Below are 19,557 nucleotides of genomic sequence, written 5' to 3'. Positions count from 1 at the left end.
ATGATACAGAGCCAGAAGGGCTTGTGGCAGGAGACCCACAACCTGATACCAGGGTGTAGGAAATTGAAGGCCTTGGGCCCTACTCATCCAGGAATAACTCCTGGTTCATGCAGGTGAAGAGGTAGTCAGGCAGGGCTTTGCAGATCCAGACAGTGGGGCTTGGGGCCACACACATCATTGTGGAGCTCACCCTCTCCCCCATCCCTATACCACATGTGCTCATGATTCCAGGCCAAGTCAGTATTTGAAGTGCTCCTTTCGGCGATCCAGCTGCTCTCCATAGGGCCTCATGAGCCAGGGCAGGAAGAGGTATGCCAGGCCACTGACAAGGACTGGGGAGTGATGATGTTGCTAATAATTAAATCAGGGACCCTGGGAACATAGCACTCACTTTCCATCACACCAAGGAATAGGGAGTTGCACAAGAGGTGGGCATTGTCCATATTGACTGTGTGAAAGTAAGTGGTCCAGTCATGCCCTGGACACATAGGTTCTGTGTGTGTGTCTGCACATGTGTGTATGTGCATGTGAGTGCCCAGGACAACTGGGTTTGGGGGGCGAGGGGGGTTGTCCAGGTGCGCAGCTATAATGTCCTTGCCAGCCAATCGGGGCGGCTTGGTTGTTTGGCTCTGCCCAGGAGTCTTTGGCAGCCTGGGGAGCCTGTGGGGTATGCTGGGAGGCATGTGAGAGCTCCCACTGCACCTGCTGTGCTCAGGCCATGCAGGCAGGCTCTGAGGCTCCCCCCCACAACCAGCATGGGCTAATGTGCGTTCCACTTCCTCCCGACATAAACAGGGGCACAGAGAGTAAAGCTTTGAAAGTTAAAGTGTTTCTATGGTGGGCTTCTTGAATGCCTGTACTTACTTAGCCATAATGATTATGTTCATCTGCCAATGGGCTCTATTTACTTAATAACACTAACTTGTAATCTGGTGACCTACTATTCTAGATGGATATATAAGTGTATACCTCCCATACAATGCTGCTTACCCCAAGCATTTGGAAGTCATGAATCTGGCACCCAAAATGATTTTTAAAAATAATAAATTTGTTGTTTTTATTTACCTTCTGGATATTGAAATGTCAGACTGCACTGGACTTAGATCTGGGTTTTCTCTGCAATCAGGAGAGTTAAAAAAATTACTTTAAAAAGAGAAAATAAAAGCTGGTATTCTCTGTTTTTGGTTGAGTCTTGTGAATGATGCAACTGTGTGAGGCATTGGCAACAGTGCATGTACTACATTTCTTTTAGATACAAGGGATTTACCAAAGCATTGAGGATTTTTAGTCCATCTTGCCTTCTCTCTTCTGCTGCCTGCAAATGCTGCCATTAGGAAGCTGTCCATAGCCACTGCTGTAGTTAGTGCAGCCACTCTAGACACTGATCTCTGCAGTCTTGAGGCCCCTGCAGAACTGGTCACAGAGGCCCAGAAGAAGGTCTGCTTTTTACAGCTATGCATTTGCAGCACAACAGGGGGTTGGAGGGGTTGCTCCAAGCCATAGAGGCTGTGGCTCAGTGCCTCTGGTAAACCACAACAAAGAATTAAAGCAGTGAAAACTGTTTTGCTTCTGGCACCATGCTCAGAAACACCATGCTGAGCTGCACACAAGAAACCATTTGCAGCTCACAAAGACCAGTTGTATTAGTCCTACTAACCCCAGAAGCAGTGCTGCACATTTTTCAGTACCACCTGCTGGCATTTGCTCTATTTATATGTATACAGGCATGGAGCAGTCTTGTTACCCTACTTAAGTAAGATCATCCCTAAAGATACTTACACCTATGAAAAACCTGCTATGGGTCCTACAGGTTTATTGAAGAAAACTCCCAAATCATGGCATTTCAGGAAAAGGCCCAAACACCAGTAAAAGTAAAAATGTATTACAGACATTAAACTCACACTAACTTTTTTATATCTGGGCATGATTATAAATGCATCTGATTATCCTTCTATGATATTAATAAACTCCTTCATATATAGAACATTCCAGTGAGATGACTGCTATATCTATCTGACAATAACATTTCCAGCAGGGGGTTATTTCTTGTGCCACCCCTCCAACAAGGTAACAAAAGATTCCCCTGCCACAAAAGAGAAAGAACTCCCAAAAATAAATCCAAAGAAAAAGACAATCCTCTTGCACAGCTTAACACTCTCAGAGCTCTATGATCCCCGTTTCCTGAGCAGGGCAGCAAGAAATTCTAGCCCAGACTGAGTACTCAGGATACTAGACCAACACCTAGAATATTCAGATACTCAAGTCACTGAGAAGAAAACATAAAAGCACAGCAGCAAGCTAGACTACATGTCCTTGTATAGAAATATCCTGCGACTATGCTGCCCCTTACCACTGTGAAATACGCACAATAAAACACTCTCTGCGTGACCAATCAGTGACCAGTAACTACTAAACATGACCATTAGGAGGCACAAAGCTGGCTCTAAACTTGGAGAGAACTGACTTGGGCACAAGAAGTGTCTTATTGGTTCTGCCAATCCCAAGGACAATCTTCAGGGCCCTGGGGCCCTCTCTGCTAGTGTTCTCTATATAGACATATATTAGCATAGCTGCTGTGCACATATGCAGTGTAAGTATAGGCAGCAGAAGGGGTGGGCTAACGGGGCGCAGTCCCTCCAAATCTCAGGGCAGCCCGGCCGCAGGCTGCAGCAGTGGGGAGGGGCACGCCAGGAGCACAGCACGCCAGTAAGTTTCTTTTGACTGCCTGTGCTTGGGGAAGACAGATCAAGACCCTTACAGTGCAGGAGGGAGCAGAGTGGGGCAGGGGCGAATCATTCACCCCTGTCCCTGCCCCGCTCCCTGCTGTACTGTGGGGACTACCTCACAACCCAGCCTGGCCAGGGCCTCATTCACAGGGAATGTTGAGGGGCATATTGTCATTCACAGGGAATGGGGCCCTGGACGGGCCGGGTTGTGGGGCAATGGGAGCCTGGCAGCTCATCCAGGGATGTGGGTGAGTGGCTCCTGCTTCTGTGCGCACTGCAGGGGAACCGGGGAAGTGGGGGGGTACATTTGTCCCCCTCCCCCTGGCTCCCCTGCGCCATGCCCCTGGATGAGCCGCAAGGCTCTGACTGCCCCATGACCCAGCCCACCCGGGGCCCCGGTCACAGTGAATGGGTCCCTGGCTGGGTCGTGGGACAATTGGAGCCTGTGGTTCCTCCAGAGCTGCAACGTGGGTAGTCAAAGGTGGGGGGGAAGTGGCCCCCAATCTTTGCACAGGGCAAGGGTGGGCTACAGTTGAGCTCTGCCTGCTCCCCACCTCTGTGCCTCGCTGCAGCCTTTGAAAGCAACTCCATGTGGCTCACTTCTTAGCCCGCTCAGCGGTGGGACCTACATGGCGCTGTGCCACTTTCAAAGGCTCCAGTGAGGGGCAGAGGCAGGAAGGAGGCAGAGTGCTACTGTAGCCTGCCCTTGCCCCATGCACAGATTGGCTCCCTGGGCTCTTTTTGGGGCAGGGAGGGTGTGGGAGTTCTGGGGGCTCCGTCCCCCCTGACCCAACTGAGGCTGGTTATGCTCCAGCTTCAGGCCTCCCTCCAGACAGTGCAACACTGGGGCCAGGCCAGTGCCAGTGTGGAGAGGTAGCCAGGGTGGGTGCGGGGTTAGGGGGCAGTGGATGCCAGCGCTGGGCAATGACCCCTAGTGTGGGGAAAGGGGCAGGCACACAGGTATAGCACACTTTGGTCCTGATCCCAGCCCAAACCTCACCCCCCGCCTTCCCCTGCCCCTTCCCCAACAGACTTTTAGGGCAAGAGGGAGGAGGGGACGTGTGTGTGTGTGCACTCAGCCCGAGCCCAATTTTTTTTTCTCCCTCCGCTTATGAGTGTAAGAAGGTTGGTGCAGTTACTGCCACTCAGGCAGGCTTTGCTACCCTAGGGGCTGTGTCTAGATAAGAAGGGGTGCGAGGTTTGTGGTGTCACAAACTGCACGTGTTGGACATTAAAATGTGTCCCATGTTGCAAATTTGGAGTGCAGGGACAAAATTTGCTACCAGGATTTCCCAGTAGCAAAAAAAAAGCACCTGGAAAAAAAGTAGTAAGGCACACACTACAATATCATGTGCCATGGAGGCTTGATCCTCCAGGGAGATGCTCTGGCTGCTGGCCAGAGTGTCTCCACTCCTTCGTTTGTGCCCCAGATACTTCAGCATGCCAGGAGCCAGGAGGAGCTGGGAAGGGGCTGTTTGCCTAAAGCAGGACAATTTGCCCTCAGCAAAGTGCACGTATAGGGGCATGTGCTGTGGCACAAATTTGTGCCTCTACGATTTTTCCCACTGCAAGTCTATGCCCCTGCTTATCTGGATGTGGCCAAGGAGTCCTTCAAACCATCCAAGCAATACCCATAAGCAGGCTTGGGAGTCTGCAAACTTACTGTCTGGCTTTGCTTCCTTGGGAGCCCCTTAGCCAGTTCTCATAATACAAAACAATACTCTTTGGTCTAAAGCAGCGGCTCTCAACTGGGGTGCTGGGCATCCCCCAGGTGCCACCAGGTATGAGAAGATAAGCAGATAAGCACAGACTCAGTCTTGTCCCTGTCTGGTCAGTCCCCCACCCTTGCCATCCAGCCTCTCTTCAAAGAAGAAAGCACTGAAATATATTAATTAGTTTTTGAAACTGGGGGTGGTACTCAATTCACAAAAGTTATGGAAGGGGGTGGAGGTGGCAGGTTCAAGTCAAAAAAGGTTGAGAACCACTGATTTCAACAAAGAAATAAATATCTGGACATGAAGACCTGCCCAGAAGACCTGCCAGGGAGTCAGTTGGTTCTTTGGATAAAAGGGATGTTAAAGGATGACAGGGCCATTGCCAAGAAACTAAATGAATTCTTTGCATCTGTCTTCACTGTGGAAGTTGTTTGGTAGATTCCCCTCACCGGATCTATTCCTCTCTAGAGGCAAGTCAGTGGAGTTGACCCAAACTGAGGTTTCAACAGATGTGGTCCTAGAGGAAATTGATAAACTAAACAGGAAATTATTTTGATAAAAATTGATAAACTATCACAGGAAATTGATAAACTAAATTATTAGGATCTTATGACATTCACCTTAGGGTCCTGAAGGAGCTCAGAGTGGAAATTACCAAACTCCTAAGTGTAGCAGACAACCTATCATTTAAAACAGCTTTGGTATCAGAGGGCTGGAGGATTGCTAATATGACCCCCATATTTAAAAAAGGCTCTAGAGAGGATGCACAGAATTACAGGCTGGTGAATCTAATTTCCTGGAAACTGGTAGAAACAACAACAACAACAATAATTATAATAATAGTAATAATAATAGAGAATTATTCAGCATATGGACAACTATGACTTGCTGGGGAGGAATCAACATGGCTTTATCAAAGGGAAATCATGCCTCACCAATCTTCTAGTTCTTTGAGGATGTCAATAAGCATGTGGATCAGGGTGATCCAGCTGATATAAATGTTTCTGGACTTAAAAAAAAGTCTTTGACAAGGTCCCCCATCAGAGACTTGTAACTAAACTAGGTAGTTGTGGGATTACAGGGAAGGTCCACTTATGTATTAGAAATTGGCCCAAAGATAGAAAGCAAAGAGTGAGTATCGAGAGTCAGTTTTCAGGATGTAAAGAAGGGGACAGTGGGGTCCCCAAGGGATCTGTGTTTGGGACCGGTACTGTTCAACACATTTATAATAAATGATCTGGAAAAGTGGTGAGTAGCGAGGCAGCCAGATTTGCAGATGACACAAAATTATTTAAAGTGGTGAAAACCAAGGTGGACCAAGAAACTACAGAAGGATTTGGCAAGATTGAGTGCATGGGCAACTAAATGGCAGATGACATTTAACATAGATCAGTGTAAAGTGATACAAATGGGCAAAAATAACCCAAACTACACTTACACTATGATGGGCACTACTCTTACCACACAGGAGAGAAATCTGGGAGTTATTGTGGACAGTTCACAAAAAAACATCAGCTCAGTGCTCAGCAGCCATCAAAAAGGCAAACAAAATGTTAGGGATAATTAAGAAGGGAACTGTAAGCAAAACACAAAGTCTCATTATGCCCCTTTATAAATCCACAGTGTTGTATAAATGTCCACACCTTGAATACTGTGCCCATATCTGTCCCACCTCAAAAAGTATATACAAGAACTAGAGAACATACAGAGAAGGGCGACAAGGATGATTAGTGATATGGAAGCACTTTCAAATGAGGAGAGACTAAAGAGGCTAGGCCTATTCAGTTTAGAAGAGAGATGCGTGTGGGGGGACATGACCAGGGTTTCCAAAATACTAAAAGGTAAAGAGAAATAGGGATTTTTTTATTTACTCTCTCTCTTAGGATTAGAACTAGAGATAAAAAATGAAACAAGTAGGTAGTAAGTTTAAAACTAACAAAATTACACTATGTGTAATTGAAGTAGGGAACTCATTGCCACAGGATGTTGTGGAAGCTGACAGTTCAGCTAAATTAGAAAACAGACTGGACAGATTTTTAGAGGAAAGGTGTATCAGTAACTACTGAGTACAGGAGTGAGGGGCACAGCCTCTGAATCAGAACTTCCTAGACCTTAAATCTTGGAGACTGCAAGTGAGAGAGAAACCGTAGAAAAAAACCCTTGTTGTACCGTGTTCACTCTTCCTTTCAGCATCTACTCTCTGACCTCGTGTGACACAGAAGACTGAGGAATACGGATCTATGTTCTGACCCAGTAAATGGCATATCTTGTATTCTTATAAGTTCTTATGTTCCACGTACAGCAAGACTTTAGCCTTTCTCCAGACAGCAGAAAAGACCCTGTAGCTCCAGTCCTTCCTAGAATCAAGCACCACTACCCAGTCTGCTCCCTGCCCTCAAACTGTTCCTTCCCCTAGCTCAAGCTCCTCGCTGTAGCCCACCTTGGGTTTTTAACTGCCAGCTAATCCCCCACAGCTGGGTTCCTAGCCCAGGGTGTCTACCTTCTTTAAAGGGCTAGACTACTCTGTTACATGCAGACAGAGCACTCCTGAAACCTTTGTCATGCAGGATCCTCAGCAAAGAAACTTACACCTCCTGTGCTCACAGGCAATGGAAGACAGACACAGAGAGGCACTTTTTACTCACATGTCCCAAACAACATGGACAGGTGAGATATTTCCACAGTTCACCAGGAACTGTAAAATACTGGCCATGGGGAAAAGGAGCAGAAAAATGGATATAAAAGAATGGCAAATGCACATGAGATCAAACCCCAAACAGTTTACCCATCTCACAAAAATACCTGGGGAGACTGTATCATTTCACCCTTTGGCAATACTTGCCCTGCCTTAAGGACTTCCTGTTTGAGCCAAACAGCTGAACTGAGCTGGTGGGGAGCTCACTCTATGCATGTTGTTTCTGAGAAGCTCTGCTGTGTGATGCATGAGCTGGCAGGGCAGTGTGCATTGTTATGAAGCTCTGCTTCCCCTCCCTGGGCACAAGAGCATGTCTATGCAAGAGAAGCTCACTATGCACATACACAAGGTAGAGTGTGGGGAAATGGCCATGGTGTGATAGATTAACTATGGGATTTACTGTAATATTTCTCTGTTAACAGTGCTCATGTTATTGTAATGTTGTATGCCTCATTTTCTTCATAAAGCTAGTTCATAGGAAAGGAGTAAGTTAAAGAGATAATGAAGCAAGAGAACTGTGTGGGACAAGACAAGGTGGACCTCTACTATCCACAGAGTCTTGAATAGTTTTGTTGGCACATCAGCAAAGGTGAAATGGCCCACACTTGGGAAGCTGATGGAGATAAAAACACAGGACAGACTGAACTTGTTAGTTGTCAGCTGCTGAGCACAGTGTCAGGAGAGTAAGCTGAGGAGTTGTGGGTCTCAGAGCCCAAAAAAACTGAAAAAGAAACAGCTGAGTATCTTTGGGGGTACCCTGGGCTGTGTGGGCTGTATTGGAGATGGAGGAACAGCTTTACCCTTGGAAGGGGCAGAAAACCTGTGGGTGGGTGGCCTCCACCCCAGTAAATGCCTTTACTAAGAGACAGTCTGCTTTGCTGCTTGGAACTTTTGAGTTGCACTCGGTCTCCCCAGAAAGAGGCAAAATCTCACTCAGGAGCAGAACTGGATGCTAATTCATTGAGTCAGGGGCCACAGAGTACCAGGGAATGTGAGAGACTGAAAGGACAGGATCTCAGAAAAGGAAGGAGCCTGACCTCCCCCTTTGCTCTAGAAGCCAAGTTTGGGCTGGCTCTGAGGGACTCTCTCAGAGGCCAGACAAAGCATAGTAGTCCGTGCAAGCACCTGCTGGAGGGCACTTTCTGACACATGGCTACTCAGACCACTTGTTAGCTGGGTCTTTACCTTACCTGCCAGTGAAACTCGCTACTGGGACCTCTTCCTGGGCACCACTGCTTGAACCCTTCTGGTCCAGCTCAGTGCCTACTGGCACAGGTGTGGTCTTCATGTCCAGAGACCCCTCCAAGGAGAATGCTAAGTTGATTAGCTGCTCAATGACATAGTCTATGTGTTGTTTTGTGCCTCTCTCAATCTTGGTGCTGAGCTTCACCCCCAGTGATGTTTCAGATAAGGTTGTGACTTGTAGGTGCCCTGGCAGGTCCAGGTGCTCTTGGGTTCTTTGGCGCACTGGCGTGACATGGAGGAACCCTTTGGGCATTGGCTCCTGGCCTGAAACAGCATACGCATATTTCAGGATAGCGTCAATGTGGGGGTATAGCCGGATGTCAGTGTGCTGCCTGCGATACTCCTTCAGGTGCCTAGAATCTAGGTGAAGAACAAGATGCAGAGCATCTGAAGAACAGATAAACCTCACACGCCATTCTCAGAAACACCCCTCATGCAGAGAAACACAGACACACATAAGCACGCATGCTTCTTGGATTCTTGTCAGTTAAGAGGTGCATGCGTCCAATCCTGCTCTCCCCCATCGTTGATCACTTATATGATCTCTGCCAATATGTGAACTCCTCCATCTGTATCTCTCCTTTCTCTCTCTCTCTCTCACACACACACGCCCTCCATTACTCCCATCAAGGAGGTGCACCCCCAGGATACAATCTTGTACAGTGTTAGTCTGGTCCCACAACTATGCCTGCTGATCCCTTTACATTCCTACCATCCCCTCTTCCTCTTTGCATGGGGCCCTGTGTATAATTTCTCTATGAGGCAGAATAAAGAGAAGAGATAGAGCCAGAGGGGGCATAGGGTACAGTTGCCTGGCATGAATGATGAATTGCCCCAGCATTGCTGTACCTGGTTTCTTAGGAGGGCTGGTCAGGGCAAGTGAGTCGCCCTTTGCCCAAGAGCCCACGGTATGAGGCCTTTCTGCTTGGGCTGGAAGCTTTTTTGGCGAAGGCAAATCAGGACACAGGATTCGCTGCATGGGAAGAGAGAGGGAGAAGTTAGAGCCCCCAGTGCAGTATACCCTGCAAGAGTCTTCCTTTTCCCTGCAGTAGTCCTTCTTAAAATACTTTCCCTTTATTATGATAATCCTGTCTGAACTTTCTCTCTTCCAATTCAGCCATCTCTCAAGACTCTTCCAGTTTCCTGCTATAGCCCCACCAGACTCCTCTCCTTCATGAGGATAAATGGAACATAGGAACATGGAAATACAGGGCTGGAAGGGGCTTACTGGTCCATCAGATCCCATCCTTTGTGTTTGCAGGCAAGTGTTTATATAAGGAGCCCTGAAAAATGATCCGTTCTAACTCTTTAGACTCCACAATCACATGCACAATCTGATCTAGGGGACAAATTTCTTCCTGACACCAAATCTGGTGATCAGCCTGATCCTGAGTGGAAGAGAAAGACCCTCTAGCCAGGTACACAAGAGATTTCTAAGTATCAATAACAGCTCAGGTGCACCCCAGTCAAACATCCACTTTTACCTATAGCTCCTGTCCAATGATTGAGAAGAAAGTGTGAAGGGAAAAAAACAGCAATGAAGCATTCTGGAGGGAAAAACTTTAAATAAAAGAACTTTGAATTGCAAATACTTTGAATCCACATCTCAGATGTGCTGATAATTGATCCAAGGACCTCCCCATCTCATCACGCTGTCCCTTCCATAAACCTTTCAAATTCAACCCTGAAGTTATTCCAGATCTTAGCCACCACTCATTTGCTTAGAAGACTGTTTCAAACATTACTAATTCTGCCTAAGCCCCTTCCCTCCCCTGCAACAATCCTCCAAGGTTTATCCCCACCCTTGAAGTACACCCTCTAGGCCCCTCACTTCATTATGACAATCTCTCCAAGAACTGTTCCCTCCTCAGTGGATGCATCTACATGTAATACCAGGCACTAACAATGAGCTGTAACCAGTGATACTGCACAGTAGTGCCAGCGCATGTCTTTTAGGTGATGCTAATGTGCAGTAGACTAATTCTACTGTGCATTAACACATTAGCATGGTTTTTGCCTGCCGTGCTAATGCACAGTAGAATTAGCCTACTGTGTATTTAGTCTCTCATATAGATGCACCCACTGATAGTCTCCCTACCCCTCAGACCTGCCCACCTCACCTTGACGTAAAACTTGCGGGTGGTACAACGATATTGTGCAAACTCACAGAAGGTCTGAAACAAGGAGGCTTCTGGGAGGTTGGTACATACTGAGCCTAGGGTGAGAGGAAACATAAATTGAGATGAAAGGAATGGGGAAATCAACTTCCTGCTCATAAGCAACATGAATCAGATGCTGACTCAAGTACCTGTTCCATTCTTATTGCTGGCTGAGAAGGGAATGCTCCTTGGTTGCTTGAGTGAACAGCCAAGTTAAAAACATCCAATTGGAGCCAGGAGGCAGTGCACTACATTGCTAAAGTTCACATGGCCTCCTATCTCACAACTCTTGTTACAGCATCTCGCCCCATGGCTGCCTTGGTCAGCCTACTTTGGACCTCTTTCCTTTGTCATACGGTGTTAAAGCCCCTGTAGCAGACATCTGGTTTTCCTCATCGAGGAAAACAAACAGGAGCAGTGATTTTGTGGGCATAATGTCAAGATTCAAACAGGGCTAACAAATGTCAGAGTAAGCAACAAACCCAGGTGTTCTACCCAAAATGTCTCTGTACACTTCACCAGGAAAATCTGCTCAGTTTTGTAGACTGTATGCTTACGCATGCACCATGAGAGCAGGAGGTGGGGCCTGAGATAGTTAGTGCAAAGCTGTCTGCCAATTCCATGCCCTATTGGTCATCTGTAAAGGCTCAAGAACTACATAACAGGCTCAAAATATCACAAGGTTTAAAAGCAATAAGCTTATGTTGAGCTTTTTAGTCTGTTTTGTGATTTGGATCTCCCTGTGCCCTTATTAGCATTATCAGTCCTTCCCAATGCCAGAGATCTCACTTCTACATCCAGCTGTCTTCCAGCCCCCAAATCAAACCTATCTCCATTTGAGACAAATTGCCAACCAACACAGCTACAACCAACATCCCTGAAACACAGAAGAGGAAGAGGCTTGCTGGGCTCTATGCTTCAGCCTTTCCCCCTTCTCCTTCTGTGACAACAGTATCATCTCCTGGAAGGAGCTCTGCCCACCTTCTGCTGCATCCCTGGAGGGCTGCTGTACCACAGGAAGCAGGCAAAATGGGGAAGGCAATAAGAGGGGATTTCCCTCAGGCAGGGCTGGAATCCTCCTGCATATGGAGCTTCTCATTTCATCCCCAGACTGGCTGTTGCCCCGGCTGGAATCCTCACTCGGGGCAAAATCATGAAATGTGGTGACACAGTTTAGCTTGGCTGAAGGGCTGCTGATAGGCACTGTTATGTCATGCTCTGCCAAAGGCGATAAACAGTTCCTAAAGGAAGTGCCTGCAGGTTGTGCTCAAGTTCAATATACAACATTGTTCTGGAATTGTTGTAGGACCAAGAACATCTCATGCGTATCAGAAAAGGCTTCTTAGGTGCACACCTCAAGCTAGTCTCACAAGTAAAACACTTTTCATGGCTTCAATTCTCTATTGCTGCTGACCAGAGGCATCAAGGCACTTTGGCAATGGCTGTGAGCAACTTCCTCAGCCTCTACTGTTTTGCAGGTGTGCAAAGATATCTGTGAGAACTGGAGCTTCTTCAGAACAAACACTGTGGTGGCTGCGAGACTGGACAGAGAGGCTGGTGATTAAGGTCGCTGTACTGAATAGTGCACTAGCTAAATATTTCCTAACACTGTCTAAATATTAGGGCTTTTTGACACAGAGAATTTTACAGCTTAATTGCCGCAGTCTGATTATGCGGGGGTAACTCCCCACACATTCTAGTATTTCAGAAATTCTAGTATTTCAGAATAAAAACGCCTTTTGTTTTCATATTATGCCACTTTGGAGGTGGTATAAACTAACACAGCAAAAGCAGTTATCCCAGAATAAGAATGTCCATACAGGGAGTTAGAGTAGTAGAATTAAACCAGTATGCTTCCCCATGTAATTGGGGAATGTGAATTCCCCAAATTTATCAGCACTTAACAGCTAACAGATGCAGAAAGAGAAGATATAAGTAGATGGCTTAGAAAAATATCTTCTGCCTAAGCAAAATATAAAATACGAGCAGTATATTCCCCCAACACATGCTCAGACTCAAATGGAAGCAACAGAGTGATATGCAATAGGTTGCCCCAGTCAATGTGGTTCACTTGCACAGTATTTCATTAGAAGTTGTTTTTGTTTCTAGCAAGATGCTTGAAGCAGAGGATATGTACTGCTATGTCTTTGAGTTAGACCTTAATCAGGCTCATGATATGTGCTGCTGAGAGAAGCAGCAAAGAAATGACCACAAAAACTGAAGGCATTAGGAATGACGAAAGCATCAGCATGCACAAAATAAAAGGCAGAGACAAAAAGCAAGAATAGAAGAACGCGAGTCAATGAAGGGCAAGAACAAGCAATACAGTGTGGCACAAAACAGGAAAAATTAAAATGTCTAGAAGTGATGCTATATGTGGCTTTACAAGGAAAAAATAATTTGTTTTCAAGAGAATGCAACCAGTAACAGAAACATCCCTCTAATGCATACCAAGGGAGGAGTGAGGATGACATGCTCTCAGATAACACCTCATCACCCACAGTAAGGCCACAAAATGCAAAATTAACTTAGTGGGCTGCAAAACAAAAAAGCCCAGGTTTTCTATTGAAAAAAAAATCCCTGTTTTCCTGGCTAGCAGCAACCAGCCACTCAAGCAGTGGTCAGAAATGCAACTAACTTTGATTTCTTTTTATTTTTTTGTATATTTCCTTCCATCAGTCAGCTCCACAGAATATCTGTGCAGTAGAAAATGTGATTGCTGTAACAGCTTTGAGAAAAGGCCCCTTGTCATCCCACAAACCTACATCCAATTGGACATGATTTCGAATACTGCTAAACAAATGTCTGGCACTGCATTCTCAAGGCTGCTATTACAGATAATGGACTTTAGATTGCCTGCCAGAATTTTGATTATTTTGCTGTGTCAGCAGAATGCCAATGTATCACATCCGGACACCACCACAGCTGGGCCAACAGCAAAGCAGACACAGCTGTCAAAATTGTCAAGAAACGACTGAAAACAGGACAGTGAGGTAATCAAGCCACAGACAGGGACAGTTCTGCTCAACTGGAGAGCTATAGCAACTGAAGGCATGGACATCAGCCCCTTTAGTCCTCTTGTTTCACACTAAACCCGGAGCAAACAAACTTTTGAAGCCAGCAGCAGTGGGAAAAGAGACAGAACAAGTTAAACAGCAGTGACAGTGCTGTGACAAAAGGCCCAAGGAGCTCCCTGAGCACCAGCTAGAATAGCCAGGGTTCAGCCGATTCCTAATGTATATAAAGGGCAGCACCAAGCCTGTACACAGCAATAAGATAGGGATAATTCTACCACTGCAGCTATGGTTTCCTAAGGGCAAACAAAAAATATTGTCCTTGCAAGAAGGAGTTCCACCACATTGAGGCATACACAGTTAGAACTAGCAACTGCTATTAAATTGCCTACTAAGTTCATAGTTAATTGAAATAAAGTCTGAGCCACAGGGAAGAAACATATCAAACGGGGCTTCCCAAAGACATGTGACACGTCTATGTAATCAGGAACCCAAGATGATGGTAGACAGCAACTGAGGTGTTCCCAACAGTAGCTTGGCAAGTTTCCGGAGCTGTAATAGCAAAAATGCAGGGTTATACTGAAACATTCAGAGCAGGAATAGCTGCTCCCTCTGATCCATACTGGCAGGAGCTGTGGTGAGTCTCTTGGGCAGTGATTCTCAACAAGGGTGCTGCAGCACATTTGGGTATTGTGATATCCTGTGAAGGGTGCTGTAGGGTGCTGTGCAATATTAGCACTGTTAGGTATGTAAATACCTACACATGATTCACAAGTTAAAACCAGAGATTTCAAATATGAATCCATAGTCAAAAACTCTGACCTGTTGTGATTTTTCTGAGTTCTTTGCAACAGAAGAACTGCTCTATTATATTTCCATAGTCAAAAAATGAGTGAAAAATAAGAGCTGGCATTTTCCAAGGGGTGCCTTGAGTCTAAAAAGGTTGAGAACTGCTGCTCTAGGCACTGGGGTGCTCTTAGCACAGAACTGATGACACACCTCACCCTCGCCCACCCAACCTCTCTGTACCCTCTGGGATCCAGCCATGGTTCTCGTGCTGGTCCAGCCAGATGATATTGGGATCGTAGCATCCTTGAGTGCGTCGGATCTGACAGAACATATTAGCCTTCTGAGAGGATAGCAGGGCAGAGAAAAAGACCTGGTACTCGCTGTCAGACAGTGGGGTACCTGGAGCTGGGAGTGACTTGCCACAGAGAGGCAGCACCAGCGACTGCAGAAAAACTGTGAAGAAGGCAGGACAAGGAGAAGAAAGCCATCAGGCACAGTAAGGGAAATAAAAAAGTAGCTTGTAAACCTGTCAGTCCCCTTTGCTTCCTCACCAAGTAGCTTGGGCCAATAGACCCATCTGGACTGAAATTCCCACCTGCCCTCCACATTGGCCAGGCCACAGTAGAACTGTACATCAGAGATAAGAGGTTTTTCCACAGATCTCCAGAGCCACCCCATTTCCTTTGGATCTGGGTGCATCTGTGAACAAACTGAGCCAGCCAATCCAGCAGACCCGGTACCAGGGCCCTAGAGTGAAAGCCTCAGTACCATGCCTCCATCTCCCCAAGTCAGCCAGTGCCTTTAGCACAATTATCATTAGCTGTGCCTGGTACGTGTTTGGCCCCTACAGCTCTCAGGGCTCATGCTTAACAACAAGGGCTCTGACCTTGTAGCATTTCCTCCTTGTTCTCAAGCCACAGTCCCTTCCTGAGAGCTCCTAGGCTTCCTAACAAAAGAACTAAGGGTGAAGTGTATGGGAATGGGGCCACCTAGTGTTTAGGGCTGGAGGATGTTTTGGAAGAGCAAGGGGCCTAGGAGGTGTGCTTGCTTGGGGAAGGGCTTTCCAGGAGTCTAATCCCTTTGAGGAAAGATGGCCAGATACATCCTTTTAAGTATTTAATATACGTACAGCACCACAGCTTGTGGGTTTAGGGGTTTGAAGTGGTCCCCGACAGGGATGGGGCAACCTGATCAGGAGAGGGGTGAAGGGTGCCTGCAGGTTACTCACCCACCAGGAGAGCATATGGCAGAAAATGGAGCCCCATCATTTTTCCACTTTAATGCCAGTCTCCAACCCACACCAACAGCTCCTATTTCAAAGGGCAATATGGAAAGAGAACACTGCGACCTCACAGTCGACCTCACAGTCAGAGCCTTGGGGACATGCCCAGTGGGTATGGGGGGGGCGAGGAGGGGAGAAAGGCAAAGGGATCAAGGAGAAAGGAAGAATCAGAGACACAGAGCGGGTCATGAAGGATGGGAGATGAAAAGCAAATGGAGGAGCTGATGATTGGCAAAAAAGGCTGGAACGTACCAGGGGGACGAGAGTAGGAGAATTCAGGGGAAGAGTGGGAGCTGTAAGGAAAGTGAAGAGAGGGATGTAGTAGTGTTAGAGTGATGCTGTAGCCACAAAGGTCCAAAAATTATGTGAGAGTCAAGGATTACTTGGGGTGATATCTTTTATTGGGCCAACTGCATAGCCGGGATAGGGTTAGGCAAGTTTTCAAATGCAAGACATTCTTCATGAGGGCTGAGTAGTGAAAGCCAGCACGGAGGGATATAGGTAGGTGAAAAGAGCAGCAGGTGAAAGCATCTGGGGGGAAGGGGGTTGAAAAGGAAGGGTGCAACAGACGCAGCTGAGATCTGGGGAGGATTGTGAGGGAAGGGCATTGAGATGAGTTGGTTTGGTAAGCCGTCAAGAGGATGCTCCAATCTCTCCAGCCCGCACTCATGTTCCAAAGCTCAATCCACGAAACGTCCAAACATCCGCAGCCCAGAACAGGGGTTGTCAACTGGGGGTATGCATACTCCTGGGAGTACTTGAGAAGGCCTGAGGGGATACGCATGGGTGGGCAGGGACAGAGTGCCACCATGCACCATCCCACACTGCCATGCAGGCACTGTCCACCAGGCCAGACACGGGTGACGAGGAAAGCTCGCATGTGGCGGCTGCTGCTGCTCTGTGTTCAGCCGTGCCTACCCCCCCACCCCTGCTCTGCATCCGGCCATCAGGGGTACACTGCTCCAAAAAGGTTGAAAACCCCTGGCCTAGAACAATATTTGGAAGAGCATCCAGACTAGTGTTTACACGTTTATTACTGGAGGTGAACAAACCCCAGAGAAGACAAACTCAGAAAGACTTGAGCTCCATTGTGCTCCTATGCCCCCCCACTATCTCTTTTTCTTTTGTGGCATCAGATATCAGCTTCCAAATTTATGAGCCACTGTCTGGTATTATCACTCAATGTGCAGATTCCACCTGCCTCATCTGGACATTTGTAAAGACTGCAGCTTTCAATTAAGTGCTGTGCTGTTTGTTAGGCACTGCATTCATGCAGGAGCCTGTCCAAGATGTTCATCTTGTGAAGTGTTCTGAAATGTCCATATCCAGATCTCAGTCTGTTCAGCTGATCCACGCTTCTCTGTCAAGGTCATGCCCAAAAGGGGACTTGTTTGGCATTAATATAAAGTGCTGTAGGGATTGGGCTAACTTTTCCCAGTGGTCAACCCACCCCGTTGCTGCCCATAGGTTTGGTTCAGCAGCCCCAGTCTCTTCCAGGAGATTGTGGGCTTCATGTATAAATGCTTTATGACTTTTAAGTTCCTGAAGCCTCCATGTATTCAGGTCTTCAGTCAACAGTTGGTGAAGCAGGTGATTTTTGTTATCTCTTGCTTCTATTGCCAGTAACGATGCTAGGGCAGGGGCGGGCAATTATTGCAGGCAGAGGGCCGCTTACTCAGTTTCGGCAAGCCATCAAGGGCTGCACGATAGGCAGCCCAGGGCAGATAAATATTAATTTTCTGAATTTTCTAGGGGCCCTGTGGTCTGGATAGAATGGCCTGGCCCACTGGGCCACATTTTGCCCACCCCTGTGCTAGGGTCTGCCTTCTTATGTCTAATGCCTGAGAGTACAGGGAGTAGTACTTCTGTATATGTTTAGGTTGTGCAGCCTGTTATAAGTCTCAGTGCACTGATAAGTACAGTGTCAAGCTTTTTAGTGTGACAAATTTTGGGCCATACAGGAACACAATATTCTGCTGGACCATATACCATGGCAAGTGCAGTGGGTCTAAACACTTTGTAGCTGGCACCCCATATTGTACTGGCTAAACATCTTAAGGCAGCTACCTGTGCAGAGACTTTACTGCTGACTTTCTGAATGTTTATAGGTGAGGGAATGGTCTAATGTAACTCCTGAGTAGGTTGGGGTATACTCATGAGGAAGCATGTGGTTCCCTACTTTGATATTCAGTGTGCTATTAGCTTAACAACTGTTTAAGTGGAAGAGTGATGGTACTGATTTTTGATGCTCAACTTTAAGTGCCACTTATGGAGATAGTCAGCAATGAGTTCCATGTCAGTACTCAGTACTTTTTTTCCCTGGCAGGAGGATGTGCCTGGGTTTATTTCAGTGCCATCATGGTTAGAGATCTTTCCTGGGTGATGGGAGATCCATACTGAAATCCCTCCTCTGTTAGAAGAACGCTGAGGCCACATTACTTATTAAGCTGCTCTGGATTGTGGTTGGGGAAGGATGGCCCAGTGTCTTCTGGTGATGCTATTTCATTTTCTACAGAATACTTATATAGCTACCTGGAACCAAGTCTTCTGCTCCCACTGGGCTAGAGAGCCATTCTCTTTGAATATCTAATTATTTCATGCTAAGAGCAGAATGGCTTGAGCAGAATGGCTTGAGCAGAAGCTACCATCCTCACAGTACCCCTTACCTGAGAGAGAAGAGGATCTGAATTCAGATTCCCCGCTAAAAGAAGAGGTCTCCATGTCTCCACTGAGTGCACTAACTATGCAGCTGTTGGAATTCAGGTAAGATGTGTTGTGTGGGGGGTTACTTACGCTTTGTGAATATCTGCTGACTTGGTCCCTGCAGTCAAGGTTGGAGGGGGAGGGAAAAAACTTCCAGTATGAAGAGTTTCAGAAAAAACTTTTAGTTGAGACAGATGTCTAGATTCTTGATACTGTTAGGACTTAAGCACTAGTTCTGGGCATGCTCTGAAACAGACATTTGCACACCCAGGGCACTACAGTGATTGAAAATATAGGCTCCTTGGATTTCTGATGCCCCCGGGGTAAGCAACAGCTAGAATAAGGGATTGAGAATTTTGGACTTTGGCACCTCAAGCCTTTTCGTGACTCCAGCTCTCCATACTTTGCAGAGTTCCTAGGTTTCACAGGTAACTGAGTGGTCAAGATACAGGCAGAGACAGGTATCGCATAGGAAACTCCCACGGACACCAGGTGCTAAGGCAGCAATTTAGCTAAATTACCCCTAGCTAGAACTCATTAGCAGATTGGCTTGTCCATTACCTGATGAGCCTCTTTCCTGCATGCGTATAGCTGCTTGCATGTAAGCAGCAGCACTTTCAGCTACTACTCAGTAAGCTACTCAGTGCAACAATCTCTGTATTAAGCATTAGGTTTCTGACTGCTTGGTAATGGTGGGGAGGGGAACAGTTCCTGTTGCTGGACCTTCTGGCAGGATGGCTGGTGGAGGCTGACCTGTGGTAACCGTGGCTGGAGCAATGACAGAAGGAGACAGCAGCTGTATCTGCAACAGTGTCAGCTGTAGTGACACCACGGCCTTTTTGGGTGCTGACAGATGAGGGGGAAAAAATAGTGCTTTACTGGAAGAGGCTTCGCTTCAGTTTGACATGGCTGTCGGTGCTTTTATCTAATAGCTGATTCAGCTCTTGAAAGTGTTCAATGTAGGTGCTTGAACCACCTCCGATGGCAGACTGTTCCAGACCTTGGGGGCTCGGACAGTAAAGAAATTCTTCATGTCCAGCCTGAAATGGTCTCACAGTAGTTTATGACTGTTTGACCTCATCATCCCTTGGGGCGCTCTGGTGAACAAATGTTCCCCCAGATCCTGGTGATCACCCCTGATAAACTTATAGGTGGCCATCAGATCACGCCTGAGCCTGTGCTTTTCCAGGCTAAAGAGCCCCATGGCTCTCTGCCTGTCGTCGTAAGGT

At 46.9% G+C, this 19,557-nt stretch overlaps 1 protein-coding gene across 1 annotated transcript; it reads right to left on the bottom strand.

Annotated features, from left to right (window-relative positions):
• Positions 1-1,050: 1,050 nt before the first annotated feature.
• On the bottom strand, positions 1,051-15,658 carry ACRBP (acrosin binding protein). Its single transcript, XM_019548931.1, has 6 exons — positions 15,572-15,658; positions 14,584-14,796; positions 10,502-10,596; positions 9,231-9,354; positions 8,327-8,741; positions 1,051-1,116 (listed from the first exon to the last, which is right to left on the bottom strand). Exons 1-6 carry the CDS (start codon positions 15,609-15,611, stop codon positions 1,062-1,064), a joined length of 942 nt encoding a protein of 313 aa, XP_019404476.1. The 5' UTR covers positions 15,612-15,658; the 3' UTR covers positions 1,051-1,061.
• Between the last annotated feature and the right edge of the window lie 3,899 nt (positions 15,659-19,557).

The sequence above is a fragment of the Crocodylus porosus genome, unplaced genomic scaffold (genome assembly GCF_001723895.1).
Source record: "Crocodylus porosus isolate Cpor-Errol unplaced genomic scaffold, CroPor_comp1, whole genome shotgun sequence".
Taxonomy (NCBI): Eukaryota; Metazoa; Chordata; order Crocodylia; family Crocodylidae; genus Crocodylus; species Crocodylus porosus.
This window is presented reverse-complemented; position numbering and strand designations above follow the sequence as displayed.